General features: G+C 39.8%; 1 protein-coding gene across 4 annotated transcripts in view; it reads right to left on the bottom strand.

Annotated features, from left to right (window-relative positions):
• NR1H4 (nuclear receptor subfamily 1 group H member 4) overlaps window positions 1-27726 on the bottom strand; it is a 79443-nt gene that overhangs the window by 15686 nt on the left and 36031 nt on the right. For 2 of the 4 annotated variants that reach the window (XM_020982314.2, XM_020982316.2), the window contains 5 exons: window positions 23568-23930; window positions 17397-17549; window positions 8700-8833; window positions 6071-6169; window positions 5274-5373 (listed from right to left, as the gene is read on the bottom strand). In XM_020982314.2, the coding sequence (XP_020837973.1) occupies window positions 5274-5373; window positions 6071-6169; window positions 8700-8833; window positions 17397-17549; window positions 23568-23930 (849 nt within the window). The remainder of the gene's footprint in view (window positions 1-5273; window positions 5374-6070; window positions 6170-8699; window positions 8834-17396; window positions 17550-23567; window positions 23931-27726) is intronic. The other 2 variants (XM_020982315.2, XM_020982317.2) reach the window with 1 other exon arrangement.

The following is a 27726-nucleotide window of genomic DNA, read 5'->3' as shown; positions in this document are numbered from 1 at the left end:
AATGGCAAACCACTCCAGTATCTCTGCCAAGAAAACCCCAAATGGGGTCACTAAGAGTTGGATACGACTGAAATGACTGAACAACAAAAACATTTATATAGCACCTACTATGTGCCAGGCACTATGCCAAGTGCTTTACAACTGTTATCTCATTTGATCCTCACAACCACCCTGCAATGGAGATGCTACTACTCATTCCCATTTTACAAATGAGGAAGGTGAGGCAAATAGAGATGAGTGATTTCCCTAGGGTCACATATATAGTAAATGTCTGAGGTTGGATTTGAACTCGGGTCTTCCTCATTCTAAGCACAGTACTCTATCTACTGTGTTTTTGGCCTAGATTCAAGGCTCTCCACCTTATGGCCCCTAACCACCTTTATTCTCGATGCTTCTTTTCTTATACTCTCAATAATCGTGGCAAATGACATCATGCACACTTCTTTGAATTCACTCTTCCTTTTCTGGTCTCTGTGCTTTTGTTTATACACCATTCTCTGCACTTGGAACTGACTTTCCATCTTCCCCTTGTTAGAATTCTATCCCAAAGGGATTACTACCTAGGGAGGGGGGAGACTAGATGACTTTTAGGGTCCCTTCCATGGCTGACCTTTTCTCATTCTAAAACCGCTCTAGTATCTCTGCCAAGAAAACCCCAAATGGGGTCACTAGGAGTTGGACGTGACTGAAATGACTGAATAACAAATGCTCTAGGGCAGCCTCTTCCATGAAGCTTTCCAGATTGCCACCACCCAGGAAAGCTCTCTTCCTCCCCAGGCCTCTTGGAGCACTACTTTGTATCTCTCTCCTATACTGAGATTCTCTTTGGTATCATAATTATTATTTCCATGTCTTCCCCTTGCCATTACATTGTGAATTCTTTAAGGAGATCTGTCTTATTTCTCACTGTATCCCTTAGCACCCAGAATAAGGTTTTGAACTACTTTCCTTGCCTCAAATTTCTCCCTCCTCCATCCCGCCTTCCCCACAGTCACCAAAATGATTTTTTTCTAACGTGCAGGTCTAAACATGTCACTCCCCTATTAAATAAAGTCTAATGATTCCCTATTACTTCCAAGATCAGATGTAAACTCCTTTGCTTGGCATTTAAAAAGCCCTTTCACAACCTGTCCCCACCTATCTCTCTAGCCTTGTATCCATTCACACTTACTGGCTATGTGACCCTGGGCAAGTCACTTAACTCTGTTTGCCACAGTTCCCTCATCTGTAAAATGAGCTACAGAGGGGAATGACAAACCACTGTAGTATCTCTGCCAAGAAAACCTCAAATAGGGTCATGAAGAGTTGGACACAACTGAAAAATGACTGAACAACAACAAAATCATTACCCTGCCTTGGAGTATCTCTGGTTGTAAGGGATTTGTTCTGCATTCTCTAGTTGAGATAGTGGCCAAGATGGCCATTTAATCTTGAGATGAATTAAAAATCCCCCAATGGAGAAGTGAGAGTCCTAAAGCTCCCCTTCCTGGTCAGAAAACATCTGAAGTTCAGAGTTTGGCTCTGGACACCACATCTGAGGGCTCTAAAGTTCTGCCAAGTGTCAAGAGGAAGGCAGCCAGAATGGCAAAGAGCCTTCAGCTCATACCATATGAGGAGCTTTCGGAGGAACTGTGTTGATTCTAACGTTGGAGATGAAATGACTTCCATGCTAGCTGTCATGGAAGAAGGATTAGACTTGTTTTGCTTGGCTGTAAGTAAAACCAGGAATGATAGATGGAAGCAGCAAAACAAAACCATTTCAGCTTGATATAAGGAAGAATTTCTTAAAAATTAGAGCTGTCCAAAATTAGAATGGGCTTCCTTGAAAGATAGTGGGTCCTGCCTCATTGGAGCAAAGGTTGAATGATGGTAGTCAGTTTACAAGCATTTACTAAGTACTTATTAGGGGCTAGGCATTAAGCTAAGCATTAGGAAGATATAGAAAGGCAAAAATATCGTCCCTGTCATCAAGGAGAGCTTGCTTGGACGCCCCTGATACAGCTATGTGCCTACAAGATATATACAAGGTGAGTGGAAGATAATCTCAGGGAGAAGGCACAATGTCAAGGGTCCACGTGGGGAAAAGAAACTGGGAAGCACCTGCTCCAGCAGGTAGGATTTAAGTTGAGTCTTGAATGAAGTTAGGGAAGGTGGGAGATGGGGGTGAGAAGGTTATACATCAGGTATGTTGTATAAAGATGCTTTTTCAAGTATGGATTAGACTAGATGATTTCTGAGATCCTTCCAAGGTTATAGTGCTTGGATTCTGGGAAATTTCTCTGTGGTTTGAGAATTGATGTTAGTTTTGTACTCCAACTTACTGAGAGATGTTTAGATAGGAGGTTCCTTCACATCCTGAGATTCTATGATCCTATGATAATCCTCCCAAGAGACACAACTATGGGTGAGTTTAAAATGTTCTTTATCTTTTTATACATCTCCCTGAAACAAAAGCCCATCTTTTTCACAGTGGATACCTGCAGGGCTGTTATATGGTGACTAGTCATGGAATATCACTGTCTCGGAAGAGTTAAAGTTATGGGTAAGCCAAGAACAACACAGGCATACATGATGAACATGAGGAGGATACAACATGTTAACAACTCTTCATATATGGAATTCATCTCCTACCTCCATACCTTTATATAGGCTGTCCCTCCCCCCAACTGTACAGGAGAAACAGGATAAAGGATTTCATCACAGAAATCTACAACCAGAAAACTAAGTGAGCCCATCACGTAGTGAGAGTTATAGTTAACAAATGGACAGTCACTGAACTCTATTGGTGTCTACACAGTGTCAAAACATCAAAAGCAGGGCTTGTGGATCTGGCTTCATATACCTCCAAAGGGTTTGAGGACAAATTTCAGGAAAGGCAGTAATTTAGATGGGAAAAAGTTACATCTTTATTTCAAAATGATTGGTTTCTTTTGTAATCCTATGTACTTTATTTTATGCATTTCACAACAGTATTCTAAGAATTGCTATTCTTAGAATACTGTTATGAAATGCATAGCAGAGGGAGCTAGATGGTACAGTGGAAAAAGCATGGGGCTTAGAGTCAGGAAGTCCTGAGCTCAAATATAGCCTCAGACAATCAGTAGCTGTGTGACCCTGGGTAAGTCACTTAACTTTTGTTTGTCTCAGTTTCTTCAACTGTGAAATGGGGGAAATAGCACCTACCTCCCAAGGTTGTTGTGAGAATAAAATGAGACAATATTTGTGAAGGGTTTAGCAGAGTGGCTGACACACGGTAGGCACTTAATATATGCTACTCCCCTTCTCCCCTTCCTTCCCCCTTATTAATCTGTCAGAGGGGTCCATGATACAGAAAAAAGGTTGAGAGCCCCCTGAATCCTAGAAGCGGGCTTCTGCCCACTGGGTGGACCTTGAGCACACAGACAAGAGACACAGAATATGAGAAGCGGTGCTTTGCTGGAATCTGCTCTGAGCTGGGGGGCCGCCTCAATGAGATCACAGTACTGTGATCTTTGATGTATTTTACATGTAGAATGTTTAATTTGATCAACTATTTCTTGATTCCAAAGCAATGAGCCCCCTGGGTTACGGCTTTTTCTAGATACCAATCCAGAAAAGAAATGTCCACATCCTTCCTTTCTCAATCCCCCGCCCATCACTCCCAACTTTCATGAACATGTAATCTTGTTTTGATCATGAAAGATTGCCTTCAACTCAATTAGCATATAACAAATTAAATTCCTCTTTCCGAGTTAATAAAGAAATGAAAGAATGTTCACGTTTCAATGATAAGCGAGCACTTTCTCCCCACATTTTATGAATTTTGCCCAAGCCCACGTTAATCCAAAAAGTTAGATGCAAGAAAATCAAGAAAATCATGCCACAGGCCAAGGGGGAAAAAGGTAGATTAATATGTCTAACAATAAGTCTATGTCAAAAAATACCTCTGCTGACTAGCTTAAAATATTTCAAGTAGTGGTGGCACAAATGTATTTTGTCCCTTACGCAGCTGACAAAGTGAAGTTCCTAAGGCACAGATCTGGCCATGTCACTCCCCTGCCCCCAAATCACCAGTGGCTCCTGATTGCCTCTAGGACCCAACATGAACTCCTCTGCTGAACATTTAAAGCCCTTCACAATTTGGCTTCTGAGTATCTCGCCAGACTTATTGACCAGTGTTCTTCTTCATGCATTCTATCTAGACTCCAGACCAATTGGCCTTTGGGGAATATTCATCATCTACAACATTCTCTTTCCCACCTCCACCCCTTTGTCCTTGCAGTGCCTCATGCATGGAATGTTCTTTCTTCTGCCCTCAACCTCGAAGTGAGATGCTTCAGATCTCAGCTCCAACATCACCTTCCTCATGAGGGATTTAATTTGTGAATCTCGTGTGTCTGTGTTCCCACATGAAATTACTTTGTATCTGTTTTGGATACATGTTGTATTTCGTTTTCCACGTATATGTTGTTTCTGCTAAAAGACAATAAGATTGTGGAGGGCAGAAACTATTGGGGTCTCTTTTATATATCCTCAGCCTATAGGCCAGCCTATAGTAGACAATAAATGCTTGTTGCTTGTAGACCATTAGGCTTAGAGGATTTAGATCCAGAGGAGATCTAATTAAATGCTATCATTATTCAGATGAGGAATTGGAACATTTTTTTCAAGTCTATATAGATAATAAATATCAGAGCCTAGATTTGAACCTGGGACCTCTGATACCTGAATCAATACTCTTGTCATTACACTGAGGCCCTTTTGATAAATCCTGTTATACTGTAACCTTGGGGATCTCACTTAACTATTCTGGGACTCAGTTTCCTCATTTGTAAAATGAAGCTGGATTAGACGATATCTAAGATCCCCTATGGGGTGGCTCTAAAATATGATCCTACAGTGCAATGTATACAGTACTGGACTGGAAGTCAGAAAGACCCAAATTCAAATCTAGCCTCAAATATTTTTTGGTTGTATAACCCTGGGTGAGGTAGTTTACCTCCCTCTGCCTCAGTATCTTCATCTGTAAAATGGGGATAATAATAGCACCAACCTCCCAGGGTTGTTTTGAGAATACAATACGATAATATTTGTAAAATGCTTTGCAAACCTAAAAGTGCAACATAAATGCTAGCTATCATTGTTAATAATAACAATAAACAAAAATGTTCACCTTAAAAATGAAATGTTTATATTGCTAAATACCTTGACCTCTCCAATCAAAATATCCTCATTTCTTCCATATATGAATATAATTATAAATACTTGAGGAAACCAACCAATTTGTGACATACCTGGTAATTTTTTTGTGAATTCCACAAGGACCTGCACGTGACTAGTAGCCATTTCAGTTAAGATGAGAAAATTCTCTTCTGCGCTGAATTCCTCTTTTAACTAAATATTAAGAATGGGGGGGTGGGATAAAAAAAAGAATAAGGGGAACAAATTACAAAAGCCAAACACTTGGGATGATATAAAATCACAGAAGAAAAGTCCAAATTAAAAAAAAAATCTCATCTACAATTTAAAAATGCTCTCCATTTCTTAGGTCCTAACCTAAAACTCTTTGTTAAGTTATAATGAAATTAGGCAAGCGTGTATGATTTGTTGCTGTGCCATTGTCAAATATTGCTGATTAGATCTTTATTATTTAATTTTGATTCTCATTGAGAAGGACTTAAATAAATTCTGCTGCCGAAGGTGGCTGGACCGGTTTTCAGATATTTTGCTCACAATTTTATTAGTTATTTCTTGACCATGTAATAGGGCATAAAACCTCAAAATCAAATACAGAAAGGCAGGAATATTAAATGTATCCCTTTTGGATCATAATGCAATAAAAATCACATTCAACAAAGGGTAGTGGAAATATAGATTAAAAATTAATTGGAAACTAAATAATTTAATCCTAAAGAATAAGCGGGTCAAAGAAGAAATCATAGAAACAATCAATAATTTCATTAAAGAGAATGACAACATTGTCAAATATTGCTAATTAGGTCTTTCTTATCTAATTTTGTCTCTCGTTGAGAAGGACATGCATATTCCGCTGCTGAAAATTGCTGGACCAGTTTTCAGACACTTTACTCACAATTTTATTAGTTATTTCTTGAGGCATCCTCTGCTTCCTGTAGGCATCCATAATATAATAGAGAAGGTTCTGTTGGTCCGGAGTAAGTTCTATTTTCTCCTATACTGGCAAGAAAAAAACACCCACAAGGTTCAGTATCAGTGTCAGGTCATAAAAAGAGAAGGAGATTTGTGTCTTCTCCATGTACTAATAGGGGAATATTTTTTAAAAGAGGACAAAGAGCAAGGGGATGTGAGTTCTGATATGTTTTGTTAATGGCTATTTAAAAGTTATAGAACTCTGGAATGACTTACTTTCTCATCTGTTAAATAGGGGTCTCACTTATAATCCATGAGCAAGCTGAGGGGTGTCATAAGAATAAATTACGTGGGTCAAAGGATATGAACAGGCAGTTTTCTGAAAAAGAAATACAGCTATATGCTAAAAATGTTCTAAATCACTACTGATTAGAAAAATGGAAATTAAAACAACTCTTAGATACTACCTCACGCCTATCAGATTGGCTGATATGAAAGGAAAGGCAAATGACAAATGCTGGAGGGGATGTGGAAAAGCAGGGACACTAACATACTGTTTATTGAGTTATGAACTGGTCCAACCATTCTGGAAAATAATTTGGAACCATGCCCAAAGGGTAATAAAATTGTATCCTCAATTGTCTCAGCAGGACCACTACTAAGTTTGTATACCAAGGAGATCAAAGAAAAAGGATAATCATCCATACAAAAATATTTATAGCAGCTCTTTTTGTGGTGGCAAATAACTGGAACCTGGGATTGCCCATCAGTTGGAGAATGGCTAAACAAGTTGTGCTATATGATTGCGACAGAACACTATTGTGTTGTAAGACATGATGAAGGGATGGTTTCAGATAAACCTGGGAAGATTCATATGAACTGATGCAAAGTGAAGTGAGCAGAACCATGACAACATTGTACATAGTGATGGCAATATGGTAAGGATAATTAACTGTGAAGGACAGGTTGGTGAAATGAGCAAACAAAAAGTATTACTAAGCATTTGGGAAAGTAATGGTTTTTAATGTCAAATTTTTGTTAATGTTCTGGGCAAATCCTTAAATATTGAAAAACTATATTATTTACCTTAGTTGTTCCCTTGTGTTTACTTTATAGTTGAATATAAGCTCCTTGAGGACAGGCACATTTTTGTCTTTGTATTCACAGCACCATGCCTGGCACATAGTAATTACTTAATAAATGCCTGTCGATTGGCTGATTTGTATTTACTCATCTGAGCAAAACTGGTATCTTTCAGGAGGTTGTATGTAGGCTCCTGGAGGGCAGGGACCATTTCACTTTTGAAGTGAAGCACTGAGCATTGTGCTCGGTACATTAACCGTTAGTTAATCCTTGTTAATTGATTGGCATTTTCTTCTCTAGGTACATGCTGTATCCCTCAGCAGAAGGTAAACTCGAAGTCAGAGACTGTCTCATTTTTAGCACTTCATTGCTAGCGCCTGGTACCCTGTAGGTGCTTAATAAATGTTTGTTGAATTAAATTGAATTTGGCGTGCAGATAATCGTTATGTTTTGTGACATAGGAGAGCTGTGACCAATATCAGAAATGCTGTGAAGAATTGTCATCTTGACCTTATTTTTTCAATGAATTACAAACAACAGTTCATACAACTGGCAAACCAGCAGGCTCAGTCAACAAAACAGTCTTGCCTAGATTCTCCTCAGTGATTCAGAAAGGCAGCTTGGTGCAGATGAGAGCGCAGCCAATCTTGGGCCAGATATCCTGGGTTCAAATCCCACCTCTAACTATCTCTTCTGAACTCTGACAAATGACCTGACCACTCTAGGCCTCCAGAATGGTTTCTACAATAAATTTTATTAGTATTCTTAGCTCATGGGTTATACAAAAATTGGTGGAGGGCCAGATTTAGCTCTTGAGCCATGGTCTGCCCAACCCCCAGCTTAAGTAACTAATGTGGAATCAGCAGGGCATGCTTTGATAACCATGAAGACACTATTGTTCCAAAGAGGTTATTTTGACCTTTGTCTCCACTTATGTGGCTATTGTTGTCCAGTCATTTCAGTCATGTCTGACTCTCCGTGACCCCATTTGGGGTTTTCTTGGCAAAGATACTAGCGTGGTTTGCCATTTCCTTCTCCAGCTCATTTTACAGATGAGGAAACTGAGGCAAACAGCATGAAGTGACTTACTCAGGGTCACACAGCCAGTAAGTGTCTGAGGCCAGATTTTAACTGAGGAAGATGAATCCTCCTGACTCCAGATCTGGCACTCTATCCACTGTGCCACCTAGTTGCTCCCATGTCCACTTAGGTATTACCTCTGTCTACCCCACCTCTCTGCCAATTTTCACCTCCCTTCCAAGTGCCCAAAGACAAGAGAATTTGAGCAGTTTGAATAATTTTTATGGTAATGTCCAACCAACCTGCTGGTTTTCGATTCAAATTATAGTCATTACTCACATAGCCCATATAACAGGAGTGTAATGAATGGCTATGATGTAAGTCAAAAAGCATTTTCATCTAACCCCTACAAGAAAGCACCCTTCTATTCACTGGCAATGAGTTGGAATGAAGCAAAGAAACAATCACCAGAAAGGGCATCCCCTGAAATCGTGATTAAATGTGATTACCCTGTATGACTTGGTTGTCGACGTCACCTGTCTCTGCTCAGGCCCTTCGCTGTCATCATTGGCTGACCGGTCAGAAGGCGGCTTCACATTCTTTCTCAGTCGTTTCGATTTACATTGGATTTCAGTTAGCAAGCCTGAAACATTTTTAAAAATACATGGATTTATAGACTTTATTAGTCACAGGAGATGCTGCTTGGCAGTCATAGTCTCCATCTACCATTAGGATGGACTGTTTTATCCCGATTATTTCAAACTTATGACATGGAGGTTGAAATATGAATGAATGAATGAATGAAAGAAAATGAATCAGTTAAAAAGTGAAATACCTCTGAAATCAATTCAATTCAACAACTTTTACTAAGCACCTACTATGCACAACCCTATGGCCCAGGCAAAGACCAAAAAACTAAACCACACCTGCCCTCAAGCAGCTTTTAACATACTAAGGCGAGGGTTACAACATGTTCACAATTGATAATAATAGTTAATATTTATATATAAAATTACTCATTTTCTTATCATAACAAAGTCTTTTTACAAATGAGGAAATTACACAGAATTACCCAGCTAATAAGCATCAGAAATAAGATTTGAACCCAGATCCTTCTGCCTTTGTGTCCCCCACATTTTCCCACTAGAATCCCAGGGGTTCTTAACCTGGAGCCCATGAATTTATTTTTAAATACTATTTTGACAAGAGGACTTCACTATAAGTGGTTTCCTTTGGAATTCTGTGTCTTTTATTTTATGCCTTCAAAAGCCTGAGTCTTCAGCAGACACTGCCGATGGGGTCCGTAACACGAAAGGGGGTGAGAAGCCCAGCTCTGAATCATACTGCAGATTGTCATTACAAAGTGTACATTTTCTAAAAGTCCATACAAACTAATTTTAAGGAGGAGAGAACATTAATAGCTGGAGGGATCCAGCAAGGTCTTGCTTGTGTAGGAAACAGCATATGTAAAGTAGGCACAGTATCCACATATGACTGGAGTTCAAACCATGAAGACATAATTGGATGTTATATTTGCTATTAGAATGTAAGTTCCTTGAGGGCAGGAACCATGTTTTTGCCTTTCATTGTATCCCCACCGAAAGGAGCTGGCACCTAGTCAGTGGTTAATGAATGCACTGACTGGCCGGATATTGTGTTTGCTAAAGGAACTTGTTTCTTTCTTCTCTCCCCAATAAGAGACCAGTGAAATTGGGCTGGTGTGGAGCTACGTTCTTTGGTATCCAAATTCTGAAGGATGAATTGGCCGGATGCATTCTGGTGAGGGAAGGGGAAAGTCACACTGGGGAATAACTGGAGGCTGTTAGAGAAATGGATTTCAAAAATCATCAGGATGGATTGAGTACATGGTGGGGAAGGAACTTGTCTTGGCCCTTTGTCCTGGGCAGAGTGCCAAGAATAAAGGGAGTCTAATTCAGGGAAATTTCATGGACAAAATCTAGGAAAGCCTCCAAGTCAGGGGTGGTTGACTCCAAAGAGCCTGGTACCCATGACAACCCTGGGCTCAAATAGGAAGGACCAAAGTTTCTCAGTAACCAAAAACTCCAGGAAAGCAAGCTCTGGGGGGGCCTCCCCACTCCAATCCATCATCCATTCAGCTACTAAGTGATTTTCCTAAAATGCAAGTTGGATTCTCTCTCTCTCTCTTTCTCTTTCTCTCTCTCTCTCTCTCTCTCTCTCTCTCTCTCTCTCTCTCTCTCTCTCTCTCACACACACACACACACACACCACACACACACACCCTCACTCAATAAACTCCCATGGCTCCCTATCACCTCCAGGAGCAAATGCCTGTTTGAGAGGCCTTCATGATCTAGCCCCCTCCTTCCTTCCCAGTCATGCAACACCTTGCTCTGGACACATACTCTTTGATCCAGTGACTCTGGCCTCCTGACCATCCTACAAACACTCCATCTCTCAGCTCTGGGCATTTTCTCTGGCTGTCCTCCATGCCTGTTAACTCTCCCTCCTCCATTCTCACTACAGACCTTCTTGGCTTCTTTTGAGTCCCAACTAAAATCCCATCTTCTACAGGAAGCCTTCCCCAATCCCTGTTAATTCCAGTGCCTTCCCTCTGCTAATTAACCCCTATTCATCCTGTATATAGCTTGCTTTGTAGCTATATGTTAGTTAGGTGTCTCACCCTTAGATTGTAAACTCCTTGAGGTCAGGGACTGTCTTTTGCCTTTTTTTGTATCCCCAGTGCTTGGCATAATGCCTGCCACATAGCAGGTGCTTAATAAATGTATATTGATTGATTAACTGATGATACCACACCTACAATGACTTAGTTGCTACTAGGTTGCATTTCAAACTCTCCTCCCACCGTTAGTAAATCATTTTTGTACTCTGAATGGCTTGCAACACATATGCTGTGCTACTATGTCAGTATGGGGAGGGCAGGCCGTGAACAGAAATGTCAAGGAAGTCTTTGACGTTGTAAATGGACACAGACATCGTAAACGTCCTCGAAGAAGGAATTCTGATTCTTGGGTACCAGAAAATATATCAAAGAGAGCAAAACTCGAAATGGTCGATAATCCTTAATAATTCAGTTCCATGCAGTTATAAATGCTTTAATGAGCCAATTTAGCTCCCCAAATCACCCTTCGAGTTTATTTGACATTTCCCCATGTGAAATTAAGCTTGGGTGCCAACCCACCCTATTTCCTAACGATCTCTACTCTGCTATTTACTAACCTGTGTGACCTTACGAAAATCAATTACTCTCTCTGACATCAGTTTCCTCATCTAGAAAATGAATGGGTTGGATTAGCTCACCAACCAGGTGTCTTCTGACCAAAATTTAAAACACATAAACTTAAATAAAACATAATTTTCCATAATGATGATAGCTAGCATTTTTATGGCTCTGTAGGGTTTGCAAAGTACTTTATAAATATGTGTGTGTGTGTGTGTGTGTGTGTGTGTGCGCATAAAATCTCATTCGATCCTTACAACAATCCTGGAAGGTAGATGCTGTTATTATCTTTATTTTACAGAGGAGAAAACTGAGGCAGAGAGCGGATTAAGAGACCTGTCCATTACTATCCTGCCATGTGTCTGAAGCAGGATTTGAATTCAGTACTATCCAATGCATCACTCAGCTGCTTCCGCTAACATTAATTAGTCCTTTCTCTAAAGGACTCTAATACTTTTTTATCTATATAACCTGATCTTCCTCAGTAGTCTCATGAAGTTAATACGATTTCCTGATTTTAACAGATGAAGAAACAGAGACCCACTGAGGACAGGGATCAAGTGATTAGACATAGTCACAGAGCTTCAAGACAAACCCAGGAGCCAAACTAGGGCTCTTGAATACTAGATTGGAGGCACACTTATCCCAAAGCACACTGGGAAAGTGGCAGCAGGGGAGAGGAGGACGGAGAGATGGACTTAATGGCATCGCTCAGATGTGGGCAGGTAGAAGTCTCCTCTGAGATTTTGGAATTATCATGGCTTAAGACATAAAGTCTGCTGAATCCAGGTGTCCTTGACCAGGGGTCCTTGGATGCCCATGGAGTTTGTAAATAGATCTGAGGAGAGTTGTAAACTTGGCTAGGAAAAAATAATCACATGTTAATTTCACTAAAGTCTAGTATTCCTATGTGATCCTATGTATTTTATGTTATACAATTAAAAATATTCTAAGAAGGGATCCATAAGCTTCACCAGGCTGCCAAAGTGGGTCAAGACAAAAAAAAAGTTTAAGACTCCTAATCTAATCCAAATCCTTTCATTTTACAGATGAGGAAACTGAGGCCCAGAGAGATTAAATGACCTGCCCATGGTTATACAGGTAACATCAGAGTCAGGATTTGAACTCATGTTCAGTGGCTCCAGAGCTAATGTTCTTTCAACTGTATTGGTTGCATAGGTATGAAAAGCATACATCACTCATAAATTGTGCATCTATAGGTCCTGCTGCCTTGTTACTGCCTTAACGAAGTATATATGTGGACACCTCTAATTCCCCAGTTTCAGGAGTTCTTTGTCTTTTGTGTGTCCTAGGCCCCTTTGGTAGTTTGGTGAAGCCTATGGACTCCTCAGAATTATGTTATTAAATATACAAAATAAAATACATAGGATTACAAAGGCAAATGATTGCACTGAAATATAGTTAGCAAAATACTCTTAGAAAGGAGGTCACAGGCCCCAGGTTAGGATCCCCTGTGGCCAGTTGCTTAGCAAAACCCACTCCGAGAGTCAATTTCTTTGGTTTGGAAGTTAATCCAGTTCTCCGGATTGCCTGCTGTCTTCTTAACAGGAACTCCCAAGTATTTCTAGCTTGAAGCTGCCAGATTCGGGGTCTCAAATCATAACTCCTCAAGAATGCCTGGCATTCAGAGATGCCGTGGTTTGTTTCTTTTCTTCTACCCAATTCAATAAAGAACGTATTACAGAATAATATGCATTGATAATGTGAATGGACTTCCCTTGAAGACCAGATGAGAGAAAGGGAAGAAGAATAGAAATCTCTAAAAATAAAAAAGCATTAGCAACCATTGTTAGACCAAATATCAAAAACATAATAAAAAAAACTCCTGAAGACTTAAGCACTTAAATGAGCATAAAGAAAAGGGTAGATGTAAAAACAGTGATTTATAGCTCAAGAGGTTCTGTGGGGTATTGGTAAAAGGAAATTCATAAAGTCAATTGTAAGTACAGCATTTTTAACACCCAAAAATTTCAGATCAGATCATTTTTTGTTATTTTATATTCCTATTTAGTATAAAGTCTGATCAAATTCATATTGAGCATTAATCAATGTTAAGAACCTGTGATTTCATGCAAGATGGAACTCCCAGTGTAGAAATTCTATCCACTGACACAGACCACAATTTGTCTGAAGCTTATTTTAGTTGTCTAAGGTTCTTATTTATCATAGATGAATAAAATATTGAATAAAATGATATTGACTTCTCTCTTTCTCTTTTTCCCTCCTTCTCTCCCTCTCTGTCTTTGTCTCGGTCTGTCTCTGTCTCTACCTCTGTCTGTCTGTCTCTGTGTGTGTCTCTCTCCCACTTTCTCTCTCTCCTTCCTTCCTTTTCTCCCTCCTTCCTTCTTTCTTTTTTCTTTCTCTGTCTCTATCTCTGTGTGTGTCTCTCTCAATCCCTCCCTCCTTCTCTCTCTCTCCCTTTCTCTCCGTCTCCCTTTCTCTCCCTCCCTCCTTCCTTCTTTCTCTCTTTTTTCTCTCTCTGTCTCTGTCTCTGTCTTTCTCTGTCTGTCTGTCTGTCTCTCTCTCTCTCTGTCAATGATGACAGACACCTGCTCTGCCATTTGTCCCCTAGAGAGCTGTTTGGGGACACTGACAGATTAAGCGCCTTGCTCAGTGTCACACAGCCTGCATCTGACAGTGGAAGCCAGCTGATGCCTGGAATCAGGAAGTCCCGAGTTCAAATCTGACCTCAGATAACATACTAGTTGTGTGACTTTGGGCACGTTACTTCATCTTTGTATGCTTCAGTTTTCTCAGCCGTCAAAATGGTGATGATAATAGCTCCTACTTTCCCGGGTTGTTGTTAGAATCAAATGAGATTCTATTTGTAAAGCTCTCAGCACAGCACCTGCTATATAATAAGCACTTCATAAATACTTGTTTCTTCCCTCCATCCTCAGGATTTCACCCTCAGCTCTTCCTGACTCTGATGCCAGCTCCCCACCACTACTCCAAGAGGGAAGAGAGAAAAATTCTATTAATTGTCAGATATAGAAAACAAACAAATAATGATATTATAATCATAACAAAAGGTGACAAAATAATAATAATAACTAGCATTTTTATAATGCTTAAAGGTTTGCAAATATTGTCTTATTTGATCCTCACAACAGCCTTAGGAAAAGGTGCTGTTATTATCTCCATTTTATGATGGAAATGGAGACAGGGAAATGTTAAGTAACTTTCTCAGGACCACATAGCTAGTAAGTGAGGATGGAATAGAACTCAGGTCTTCCTGTTTCCAGCTCCAGTTTTCTATCCATTGTACCATACAGCTGCCAAATAAATACATAAAATAAAAGAGGTTTTTTTAGATCACCAGACAGAAAATGTTATTGAGATTACAATTAAAAGTGAAAATAGCTCCTAAGTGAAGGTTTAAAATTCCTTTCTAGGGATTTAACCGTTTGGGTATGTCATAGGCTTATATTAAAAAAGTGACCTAGCCATAAAAATGTCTAAGACTGTCCTCCCCATTTTTACTTCATGGTAAAATTCTCTATTAGTCTCACAACAAAAGAAGTTAAATGGATGTCTGGTGAATTTCTTGTCTGGAAGCTTTTCTTTGCCCATCAAGGAGAATCTAGATTAATAAACAACAGGGCCATTCCTCCTTTGCATCTCAAAACACATTTGGTGGGATGCCTAGTGTCTCTGTGCCAGGGTTCAAACTCACTCATGTTTAAGAGATGCGCTACCTGAGATCCCTAACCATGCAGCTCCTGTTTCCATTGCAAGACCAGATTCGAATATCAGCACTTCTGGTGGATCTTCTGTTTTCCAGATGCCAAGATGAGAAAATGATCATCAGCTTTAAAAGTTTCATGGGGCTGCAGTTGGGATCATTTACACTGACCTCTTTTCTTTCTAGGACCCAGTTGTTTCCTCGCTGACATGTCACTGTGGCTTTCCACCATTGTATCCTACGCACAGTAAGCTCGGGGGGGGGGGGGTCACCTTCCTAAGTCTAGTATTCCTGGTGACTGTTATTATCACTTGGATGACATTTGTTTATCTATTTACATTTTCAGCAAGAATACAGCCAATCACTGAATCTGGATGCTTTCTAAAATTTACAGACTGGAAAATTAATTATAGACAAGTATGCATTCCCAATGGGAATGGAGATTACTGTGCCCCCACAAAGCTGGCAGTTAATATAGCGTCTCTATCAGATTGATGGATAAAATTATATTAAAAACTCAGCGAGGATTAATTTCCTGTGTGAACCACTGCCAATTGGTGCAATGTTATACTTCAACAGGTAGGGTTCCCCTTAAAAGGAATCCGTTTAAAACTCCATACAATTCACTGTGGGCTCTGAAGAAAGTGAGGTAGGTATAAGACATAGAAGGCTGGACTTGCAAGTCAATAAGACCACGGTTCTTATTCTACCTCTGACATTTACTCACTGCATGACCCTGAGCAAATGATTTATCTTCTGTGAATTATAGGCAAATAAGATAATGCATCTAAATTGTAAACCTTACAGCACGATATAAATATGAGGTTCAAATGAGGTAATGCCTGTAAAGCACAGCACAGTGCATGGCACATGGTAAGCACTATTTAAGTATTAACTGTTGTTATTATTATATTAGTCAATCAACAAACATTTATTAAGTACTTATTATGCATCAGGCACTGGGCTAAGGACTAGTGACAAAAAAAAAAGGCAAAAGACCCATTCTAACAGAGGTGAGAATATGTAAAAAAAAATTTATTTACATGATATATACAGTATATTAGCTATTATTAAAGCAATCAAAGCTATATATTAAAGCAATCATACAAATATTTTCTAGGATATTATTCATATGTTAATTAAGCAATAAGCCAGAAATCTTTTATAGCATCAGCTTATTGAAATCTACCATTTTCTTAATGGCGATCACAGAGCATAGAATTAGAGCTGGAAAGGATGTTAGAGGCTGTCAAGTCCAACCAGCTCTTTTTACATAAAAGGAAACTGAGGCACAGAGTGATTAAATGATTGTTGAAGGTCACGTAACCAGAAAGTCGTCAAGCTAGAATTTGAACTCATAGGATTCTTTGATTCTATAGCCAGAATTCTTTTCATTGTGCAGGAATTCTTTCCAATTGTGGTGCAGTGGATAGAGGGCTGGCCATGGTGGTAGGAAGACCTGAGTTCAAGGCCCACCGCTGACACATTTTGGCTGTGTGATCCCGGGGAAGGTCACGTAACATCTCAGTGGTCTAGGCGGCTTCCTAGACTCTAACTTGCGGGGGGCCAACCTGCATCGGTAGAAGGAGGGTCTTCATCTTATCCCCATCTCTCTACCAGCTTCTTTTAACTTTAGGAGCTTAAATTAGTTGACAAATGACTGACGTGCCAGATGGTGCCCAGTGAGTGCATGGACACTTAGCAGAGGTGGCTTGGTAGACAAATGGGAGTCAAGAGTTTGGACCTGGGTTTGGATACTACCTCTGAGGATTACTAGCTGTGTGATCCTGGGCAAGTTGTAACCTCTCAGTACTTTCAGAAGACTCCCTACGACTGCATGTGTCATAGCAGCGACAGGCACATCCCCCTCTCGCTCACCTACAGGCTAATAGTTAATAGCCCAGGTATGAGGTGATGTGGGCCTTCAGCAGGGTGGGAGCTCTATTAGAGAAGAGGAGGGGGCACACCCGAGAGATGTTTTCATCTAATAATAACTAGATTCTAGTTATATGAAAATAACAAATGCGCTTTCTAAATTACCTACTATAGTACTAAGGAGCTGCTTATTTGCCTGCAAACGAGAATATGAATAATATAAAGTCCTGAAGGCAAGAATAGCTTTTTTTCCTCCCTTCTTCATATCTCTGGTACCAGACAGTAGTGCTATTAAGTATTAAGTATAGTAGATACTTCATGTGTATTGAATTGAATTGGAAAATAAGGAGGAGGGGTGGCTTCATAAGGCAATGGGCAGTGTAACTGATTCCGTAAGGTAAATACCTGTATACATACATTCAGCCAACATCCCCATCTGCTTGCATTTTCTTAGCCGACACTCCTGGCATTTCCTCCTCATGTACATGTCCATTTCGCAGTTCCCGCCATTCTTACACTTGTATACAGCATTTTTAGTTATGCTCCTCCGGAAGAAACCTGTGCAAACAATACGGGATGGTATTAAATGCTGCCTTCACTTTAGCAGCAGAAAGTACAGTGGGGAGGAAGACAAAGCTCGTGCTGATTTGCGCATCAGCCCCCAGACAACTGCTTATTGCATCAGAAAACTGTCTGTCAGGTGCTGGATGGGGAATTCCAGTATAAGGAGGAAGCAGAGCAGATAATCTCTAAGGCCTCTGCCAACTCTTAGAGTCTACGATTGCCAACAAAATGAGTTTCAAATGTCCAATGTTTTACTCTCAACAATGTTAAAAAATTATTGATCCTCTAAGCTGGTCAGTCATTCAGTGAGCATCTTGGTGCCAAATATATGTTAAGCATAGTGGGGGATATAAAAATGAACAAAAAGAAGCATTTAGGAAGAGCTTACTATGTTTCAGGCACTGGGGACACAGAAACAAAGTCAAAATGGTCCCTGCCCTCAAAGAGCTTACATTTGATAGGGGAGGAGGGGAAGCAACCTACACAAAAAAGTGAAAGGAGAAAAAGAAAGGGATTTGAACTTAGGTCTTCCTGACTCCAGGTCCTATGCTCTATCCACTGTGCCACCTAGCTGCCACTTAGCACTACATAAATGTAAACTATTATTATATTGAAGCAACTAAGTGGCTCAGTGAGCAGAGTGCTATACTTGGAATCAGAAAGACCAGAGTTCAAATCCTACTTCAGATACCTCTTAACTGAGTGAGTCTAAGCTAGTCACTTAATCTCTCTTTTTATTTTAAGGCAGCTGGGGTTAAGTGACTTGCCCAGGGTCACACAGCTAGTACAGGTCAAATGTTTGGTCTGAGGCAGGATTTGAACTCAGGTCCTCCTGACTCCAGGGCTGGTGCTGTATCCACTGAGCCACATTGCTGTCCCCACTTAATCTCCTTCAATCTCAGGATCCTCATCTGTAAAATGGATAATAATAAAACTTATCTCCCAAAGCTCTCATGAGAATCAAATGAGGTAACAGATATAAAAAGTTTTAAAAACCTCAAAGCACCATGTAAATGCTATTATTATTACTACAAACAGCTAGGTGGCATGGTGACTAGAGCACTGGACTTGGAGCAGGCAGAACTGAATTCAAATCCTGCCTTAGACATCTACTAGCTATGTGGTCCTAGGTAAGTAATTTAATCTCTGTCTGACTCAGTTTCCTCATCAATAAAATGAGATCAATAATAATAATAATACCTCGTTCCTAGGGTTGTTGTGAGACCTGTGTATGTAAATTGATCTGGAAATCTTACTCCCCTGTCGCATAATTGATTCCAAAGTTCTTCAGAGAGACCATGAAAGTGCCCTTGTATCACATATAAATTCCCTGAAGGCAGGACCCACCTCCTCGTTTGTTCCAAGCCCCTAACCTTCACAGAGCTGAGTACACGACCAGTGGCTCATTAAAAACTTGCTGATTAATTTGACAAACTGGAAGAAACCTTAGAAACCATCTGATTCAACCCCCTTATTTCACAGATTAATCAACTTCTATTTCTTAAGTACCTACTATGTGCTAGGGAGTGCAGAAAACAAGTACAAAGAATGAAACGAACCCTACTCACAAGGTGAGGAAAATGCGGCCCAGGATGGTCATAGCTTGAGAGCTGGGAAGGACCTCAAACACCAATCATTTTGTCGTTAAGTCATTTCAGTCGTGTAAGACTCTTCAGGACCCCAGACGGGGTTTTCTTGGCAAAGATACTGGAGTGGTTTGTCATTTCCTTCTCCAGCTCATTTGACAGATGAGGAAACTGAGGCCCAGAGAAGTTCAGTGACTTGTCCAAGGTCACACAGTTCATAAGTGACCAAGCCAAGACCTGAACTCAGTTTTTCTGATTTCAGAATCAGGGCTCTTTACAATGTGCCATAATGCCTCCTTCCTTCCCAAGGGAACCATTTTCTTATTGATAAGCTTTATTAATTTGTTAGTTTTAGTAGACCAGTAAACCTGTTTAGTGGGCTAGTTCTCTGGCATGGTCATCAAAGTATCCATCGGAAACTGTTAGGCTTGTATAATTCTGTTGCACTGATCTCAATGGTTTTCTCTGCTCCTTGATATTTAGCAAAACATCTTTGCCCAGGGTCACATGCCCAGTGTCCATCAGAGATGGGATATGAACAAAAGTCTTCCTCATTCCAAGGATAGCTTTTAATCTGCTACACCAAACTGATTCTCATGTGCTTAACATTTGAGGCCTGGTAGGTAAAACAGGATGTATTTAATTATATAGGGACTGGACCTGTGATTTCCCTGGTTCAAGGAACTCCTGGGTGAGGGAACTACCTCTACACATGCAGGTTGCTACCTTCTGTGCACTGACAGGCTAAGGGACTTGACCAGGGTCTCATAGCCTATGTATGTCAAAGACAGAATTTGAACTCAGGGCTTCCAGGTTTCAAGGCTAGCTGCCTATTTACTATGTCTCTGTTTAATTCTATAGCCCCAACATTCACGATTCAGATCCAAAATACTTGATACTAATAATATATTGTTGTTTAGTTATTCCAGTCATGTCTAACTCTTTGTAACCCCTTTTTAGGATTTTCTTGGCAAAGATACTAGAATGGTTTTCCATTTCCTTCTCCAGCCCATTTTACGGATGAGGTAATTGAGGCAAACAGGGTTAAGTGACTTGTTCAGATTTGTATAGTCAGTAAGTATCTGAGGCCAGATTTGAACTCAGGTCTTCCTGACTCCACACCCAGCCCTCTATCCACTGCACCACTACTTTGCAGCAACATAATTCACTAACAAGATCACCATGGTTCCTAAACATGCCTGAGTTCCACAGTCACAATATAACTGAATTTCTTAGTTTATCCTTGGCTTTTCAAAATAAAATTGTCAGATCCTAGTAGAAAAAAACTCCTTTTATGAATGCAGGTCAGCACTTTCTCTTGTTGGAGAAATACCCATATTGATTTAAGTGACTTGCCCAGGGTCCCACAGCCATTGTGTGTCAGGGACTTGAACCCTAGTTTTTTGAGGTTCCTAAAGCTGTCTAAGATACACTCAAACTACTTTATCACACTGCCTTCCATATAAAGGTTAGCTGTGATATTGTTATTGTTTACTATTATTACACAGTGATTAACATAGCACGGCCATCTGATTACTGACCTAACTTTGGAAGTGAAAAACCATTATTGCAGTAGACAGTGTGGAGAGACCCTCCCGAATTGATATCCATCAATGACAATGGCAGTGTGAAGGAAAACTTCCAAAGACCCCCAAACTTGATCAAGCAATGATCAACCGCTTCAGCAGAGGATGTATGGCAAAGAATGTTGCCTGCATCCCTAAAGAGAGGTGATGAACGAAATGGATATTTTTGGACTTAGCCACTATATGGGTTTGCTTGACTATGCTTTCCTTGTTAAATTTTTTTTCTTTTGTTTTTTATTAGGAGAGGGTATTAGGAGCCTGTGGGAGGAAGAAACAATAGTATTGCCAAGAAAAAAGAAAAATTACCATTGATATACATACATAAGTACATATACATATATATGTATATATACTCAGAGAATAATTCAGAAGGAAGGACAGACAACCAGGACAGTTTTGAAAGTAACAGGTTGAATTGTTTATAGATAGATAGATGCATACATACAGATGGTATAAATATCACATATATATTTCAAGCAAGAGGTGTAGAAAAGAGATTTGCAATTTTATAAGCAATCTTCTTTAGGTGTTTTACTTTGTATAAGGAAATGTTCTTTTTGAGGGGATCTCTTTTTTTTTTTAATCTCTAAGCCATGACAGTCAATGCCCATTGTTTTAAATGATAAATGTGACCATAAAGACCAGAGAGTCAGTATGATTATCCATTTGTTCCTAAAAAAAAAATGCCTTTTAAAAATGCTACAATCTGCCCTAGGGATGATTGTGGACGGCTTTGGTGTCCAAAGGGATATGACTGACACTGACCTATTCTGAAATTCAGATCCTTACAAAAATGTCAGCCATTTCTAGAGATGACTTTTGGGTTGACATCTGCAACCTGAATCCATATTCAATTGGTCATCAGCAGGTTTCCATTCCCTGCACAGATAACAACTGGGGGTAGAGGAAAGGAAGATGGAATTATTGATTTCATGGGATGTCAAATAAACAGATGTAGGCAGTCATTATTGCTCAGTTTTATGCCTGGATTTTGCAGTTATTACTTTAAAAATAAATCTATAAAATCCTTCAATTGCCATTGCTACAAATCCTCAGAGAAACTGTTAATAGGGGTGGAGATGGAGAATTAATATGCTTCTAATATGAAAAAAAGCACATACAGAGGTCAGTAAGAAAAGAAAATTTCCAAAATTCAATCCAGAGGAGGGGGAGTCACTTCATTAAAGACTTTTCATTTCCTCCATGGCTTAAAGCAGCAACAGCATGGAATTTAGTCATTTATTTTGTTGTGGCAAAGAACTAGAAACAAGTGTGTGCCCATCGACTAGGGAATGGTTGACCTAATTATGGTAAATAAATGTAACGGGACAATGAACTGTAATAAACAATAAATATGAGGAATTAAGAGAAACTTGGGAGGATTTGTGTGAACTGAAGCATAGTTACATAAGGAGAACCAGAAGAATGAAATTGACAGCAGTGTAAATGAGTTCCCTAAAGCAAGTGAACTTGGGCTCTGCGTCAATGAAAAGTCAAAAATGGTTCCAAAGAATAAATAAACAGAGCACCCTCCTTTCAGCAGACAGGAGGACTGCTTCCAGGGGTGGGGGACCTGGGGCCTCAAGGCCACATGTGGCCCTCTAGGTCCTCAAATGCAGCCCTTGTTCTGTGAAGTTTGGATTCAAAGGGCTGCACTTGAGGACCTAGAGGGTCACATGCGGTCTGGAGGCTGCAGGTTCCCCAGCCTTGGACTTAGGCACAATATTGTATACCTTGTCAGACGTCTCATTGTAGTGGGGATTCTTGCTCAAATGTTTTTCTCTGTGACAAGGTAGAGTTCAATTCCATAACGGGGTAGTGGGGAAGGGTAAATATATGCTTTCCACAAATAATTGTAACATAAAAACAGAAAGCAACCAATCAAACTTTTATTTTTAAGTGTGAACTTTAGATAAGTATTTGATGGGCCTATGTGTAAGGATTCATGGAATCAAATCAATTTCAGATGTAGGAGAACCAGAAATCCATATTATTTAAGGACCTAACAATTAGGCTCTGTTTCTGGGCCAATTTTGTCATTTTACAGAGGAAGAAAATGAGGTTCAGAAAGGTGAAGACAATTGCACAGGCTCATGAAAGTAGAAAGTGGCAAAGCTAGAATTTTAGTCTCCTGACTCTAAATTCAACACTTTTCCTCCGCCCTACACGATCTTCCATTCACCAGAACTTAACTTCCCCCTCTGCCAGTTTGTTAGAGCCTTACTCTGTGCTGGGTGGTAGCTAGGTAACGCTTCAGTGGACAGAATGTGGAAGGCCTGAGTTTAAAATTGCACTCAGACACTTACCAGCTGTGGCAAGGCACTTAACCCTATTTGCCTCAGTTTCCTTATCTGTAAAATAACCTGGAGAAGGAAGTGGCAAACCATTCCAATATCTTTGCCAAGAAAACCCCAAATGGGGTCACGGAGAGTCAGATATGTTGGAAATGGCTGAGCGACAACAAAGTCCCAGGCACCGTGCTAGGCTCTAGGGATGTACATGTAAATCAATCACTTAATTAACAAGTATTTATTAAGAACCTACTCAGTATGTTAGGCTTCTGTGCTAGAACCTGGGGTGTATGTATCAACTAACCACCCAACTGATATAGATGCTTTCTTTGTCCTGCATTGATTAACCTTCAGTAGGAAAAAAAATCATTATATATAATCTAAAGCATCCTAGAAATGTCTTCCATCACTCTCTCATCACTCATAGGGGTTGTATGATGGAGAAGGAAGGAGATAGGGAGAGGGCAGAAAACCAGGCTGAAAGTGTTCTAACAAAACTAACGATATGAAATCTCAATGGGGAGAAATTGTCGACCAAAATATCCTTACCTTTGCATCCTTCGCAAGTCAGCGCATTATAATGGTACCCGGAAGCTTTGTCTCCACAAACAACACACAGCTCCTCTCCTTTCATTCTCCCGGCAGACGACACCATCCGGGGCTTCTTGGTTATCGGGATGTCCACAATCTCGGACTCCCTCGTATAGACAGTCTCTGAGGGTACTCGCCGGAGTTCATACATTCCAGGAGAGTACCATTCCTCGGGCTGCTGGGGGTAGAAGCCCAGGTTGGGATAATAGGGTGAGGAGGAAATCTGCGGCTGAACTTGGGAAAATTGGAGGTTTCCATACTGTGTATAAGGTGATACATCGGCATCAGGCCCCAGGTGCCCTGATTGTTCTGGAAGCACACCTAAATGAGACAACAGCAATAAATGTAAGAGTAATCACAATTTACATTGCAAATGAAGTCTTTATTTATTGAAGACCAGGATTAAAACTATTTTAAATCATCTGGTTATTAAAACATTTTCATTTGAAGAAACATTTCACACCACTTTGGAAAATTGTTTTGAATTCTACCAAGCAGTTGAGGAAATAAAGTCAGGAATAATGATGATGATGATAACAATAATTAATTATATAATTACTAATATTATAGTAATGTTATATTAATGTATTATATTAATAGTATATTAATTATTGTTAACAATAATTACAGCAACAACAATGAGCATTTATGTAGCAATTTCAGGTTTGCCAAGAACTTTACATATAGATTATCTCATTGAATTTTAACAACAACCCTGAGAGGTAGGTACTATTATTAGCCCCATTTTACAGAGGGAATTTAGAAAAACCAGATAAAACAATTTTAAGTTTTCTCTGAGGTATAAGAGGAAGTGTATAAGAGTTGTTCTGATATTTATAAGCTGTGTAACTGGGCAGTCATTTCAACTTTCTGGGCCTCAGTTCCTCATCTGTAAAATGAGGACATGCTGGAGAAGGATGTGGCAAACCAATCCAGTGTCTTTGCCGAGAAAACCCCATGGACAAGTCCACGGGGTCACAGAGAGTCAGAAATAACTGAATAACAGAACAAGAAACATGCCAGGCAGGGTGCTAAGCACTGGGGATAGAGGTACAAAGTAGCAGGCCTAGGATTTGAACTCAGGTTTTTGTACTGCATTTCTAGTTCTCATTCTGTTTCACCATGTTGTAAAGTGAAGAAGGTGTTAGCTATGGGTGGTATCAGAAAAGGTTTCATATATTAGGTGACATACTACATCCACAAGAGAAAGACAAGGAAGTAGGAACAGAGGGGTGAAGGAGGGAGATAGAGATACACACACACACACACACACACACACACACACACACACACGGTGTTCTAAAAGGGTCTTACTGTTTTTTAAGCTATTAAAGTTTAAGATGGCACTAAAACTCCTAGGATATTGTATAGTATAGTATAGTATAGTATAGTATAGTATAGTACAGTATAGTATTATAGTATAGTATATATGTATATATAGTATATATTGGAATATATGTGTATGTATATGGTATGTATATATATGTATACATGTGTGTATATATATATATATACTGTACTTATGCATGCACATGCACATACAGAAGCTCTCTCTCTCTCTCTCTCTCTCACACAAACACACACACACACACACACACACAGTGGTCCAAAAGGGTTTTACAGTTTTAAGCTATTAAAGTTTAAAATGTCACTAAGATTTTTGGGACATCATATAAATGTAAATACATACAATGTAATAACATATAATTATATTTGTAATTACATATGTAACAATATGTATGTAACTGTATGTATATGAATATACATGCATACATATGCACATAAGGTAGGTAGTGTCTGCCTCACAGGGTTGTTTAAAACTCAGAGAGAGGTAAAATATCTCATAAATTTTAAAACACTGTCATTTATTTACTTCTTTGTTTATTTAACTGCATTTTACTGGACCTATGTTTCCATCAGGATAAAGAGCTCCTTGTGAGCCACCTGAAAAAAAGCATCTCAGAGGCTATGCAGCCAACAGTTGCCTGGGAGGCTTAGGCAATGAATCACGTTTGTTCTGCCCCCCAGGTTATTTGGCCTCTTCAGGGTCTGCCTAACCAGGGCAGGCAAGGGAGCCAGAGTTGTCAAAGGTTAGGCCCAAGCTAGAAAGGTTTCTAAGTCAGACCTGGTGACTTGTTAGTTAATTAGTCCTGAATGTTAGTTGGACGACCAGTGTCTCATTTCATTCCAATACTAAAACTGAAGTGGACGGACCTCACTATAGACTGCCCCAAAACAGAGGGAAGGCACTAGTGGTGGAGGTAATCAAGAAAGGCCTTGTATAAGAGGAGATACTTCTTAAAATGTCATTAAAATACATTTTTGCCCAATAAAATTATGATAAATATAACCTTAACTTTTTAGGGGTGAGAGGGGTAAATTATGTCCGTTATAGCACAGGCATGCTCTCTGTCACTGTCATTCCTTTGCTCAAGGATTTTTTTTTAGACAATTGGGGTCAAGTGACTTGCCCAGAGTCACAAAGCTATTGAGTGTCTGAGGTCAGATCCGAATTCAGGTCCCCTTGCTTTCAGGGCTGGTGCTCTATCTGTCGTACCCCCTAGCTGCCCCTGCTCAACAATTTTCAATGGCTCCCCATGGCCTCTAGGATAATATAGAATCTCCTCAACTTGTTTAAAGTCCTCTGGTCCATCTTTCCAGCTTTGTTTCGTGCTGTGACTCTTCATAAACTCTATGTTCTGGCCAGAGTAGATTGTGTGCCATTCCCAGGACTGGGTACTGCCTCTCCTGCCTTTGTACTCAGCACAGGCTGGCCCCTTTCCTCACTCACCACTACTTCTCAAAACTCTTAGCTTCCTGATCCAGTCCCAATTCAGGGACTATTTCTTAGAGGAAGCCTTTAGTGATCCCTTTAGCTGTTGTTGCTCCCACCTTCTTTAAATTGTGGTGAGGAAGTGGATAGAGCACTGGACCTGGAGTAGGAAAACCTGAGTTCAAATCCAACTTCAGACACCTACTAGTTACATGAACCTAGACAAGTCATGTCACCTCTGTTTGCCTCAGTTTCTTCTTCTGTAAAATGGGGGAAATAATATCACTTATCTCCCAGGGTTATTGTGAGGATAAAAATGAGAAAATATGTATAAAGTGCTTTGCAAATCATAAAATGCTATACAAATGCTAGCTATAATTATTATTAGTAGTAACTTATCTGTTTAAATGTGCTATTCACCCCAGGAAAGATACTTGAGGGCAGGGACCATTTTTCAATTTCATCTTTGTATCCTATGTAGCCCAGCACAGTGTTCTTTCAGATTTCATAAATAGGAATTCAATGGAAAAGAATGGAAATTAATTGAAGTTTCAAAGGGCACACTTTGAGATGGAATAGTGCCTTAGACATTATCACGGGTCCCTTTTGTTTTTATTCTAATGTTCTTTATCCTAAACTTAACAAACACCCCCCCCCAAAAAAAAGGAGGAGAAAGGGCTTCAACCCAGTAGAACAGAAGATTATACATGAAACTTCAAATGTCTATTATGTTCAGCTTTCTTTTCTTTTACAGTATATAGTAAACTCAACATGTACCTTTCAAAGGGCATCATCCCGATGCAAGAATTTGTTCTGCTTGATACTTGGTACAAGGGTTTTGTTTTTCTTTTCTTTTTTTTTTCCAGTAGGGGGTGGGAAGGAGTAATTAGAAGAAAGGAGCAAAATTAAATGCTTTTTAACTGATTTCTCCCTATAATTGTATTTCTTTGCCACAGTATCAACCAATAAGCCCAGAAGATGGTGAAGGTTAAAATAATGCCTATGTGGGTAGCTAGGTGGCACAGTGGATAGATAGAGCACTAGCCCTGGAGTCAGGAGGACCTGAGTTCAAGTTCATTCTCAGACACTTATTAGCTGTGTGACCCTACACAACTTACTTAACTCTGATTGCTTACAAAAATAAAATAATGTCAATAATAATTCTAGACAGCATCATGGTTTAGTGAATACAACATGAATCTCAGAATCAGGAAGCTCAGCCTCCTATATGTAATGGCTGTATGACTCTGGGCAAATTATTTAACCTCTTAGTGCCTCAGTTTTCTTATCTGTTAAAACAACAAACTGAGAGATCTCTAAGGACTCAGCTTTAAATCTTCAGTC

The sequence above is a fragment of the Phascolarctos cinereus genome, unplaced genomic scaffold (assembly GCF_003287225.1).
Source record: "Phascolarctos cinereus isolate Bilbo 61053 unplaced genomic scaffold, phaCin_HiC Scaffold_1;HRSCAF=81, whole genome shotgun sequence".
In the NCBI taxonomy this organism is placed as follows: Eukaryota; Metazoa; Chordata; class Mammalia; order Diprotodontia; family Phascolarctidae; genus Phascolarctos; species Phascolarctos cinereus.
This window is presented reverse-complemented; position numbering and strand designations above follow the sequence as displayed.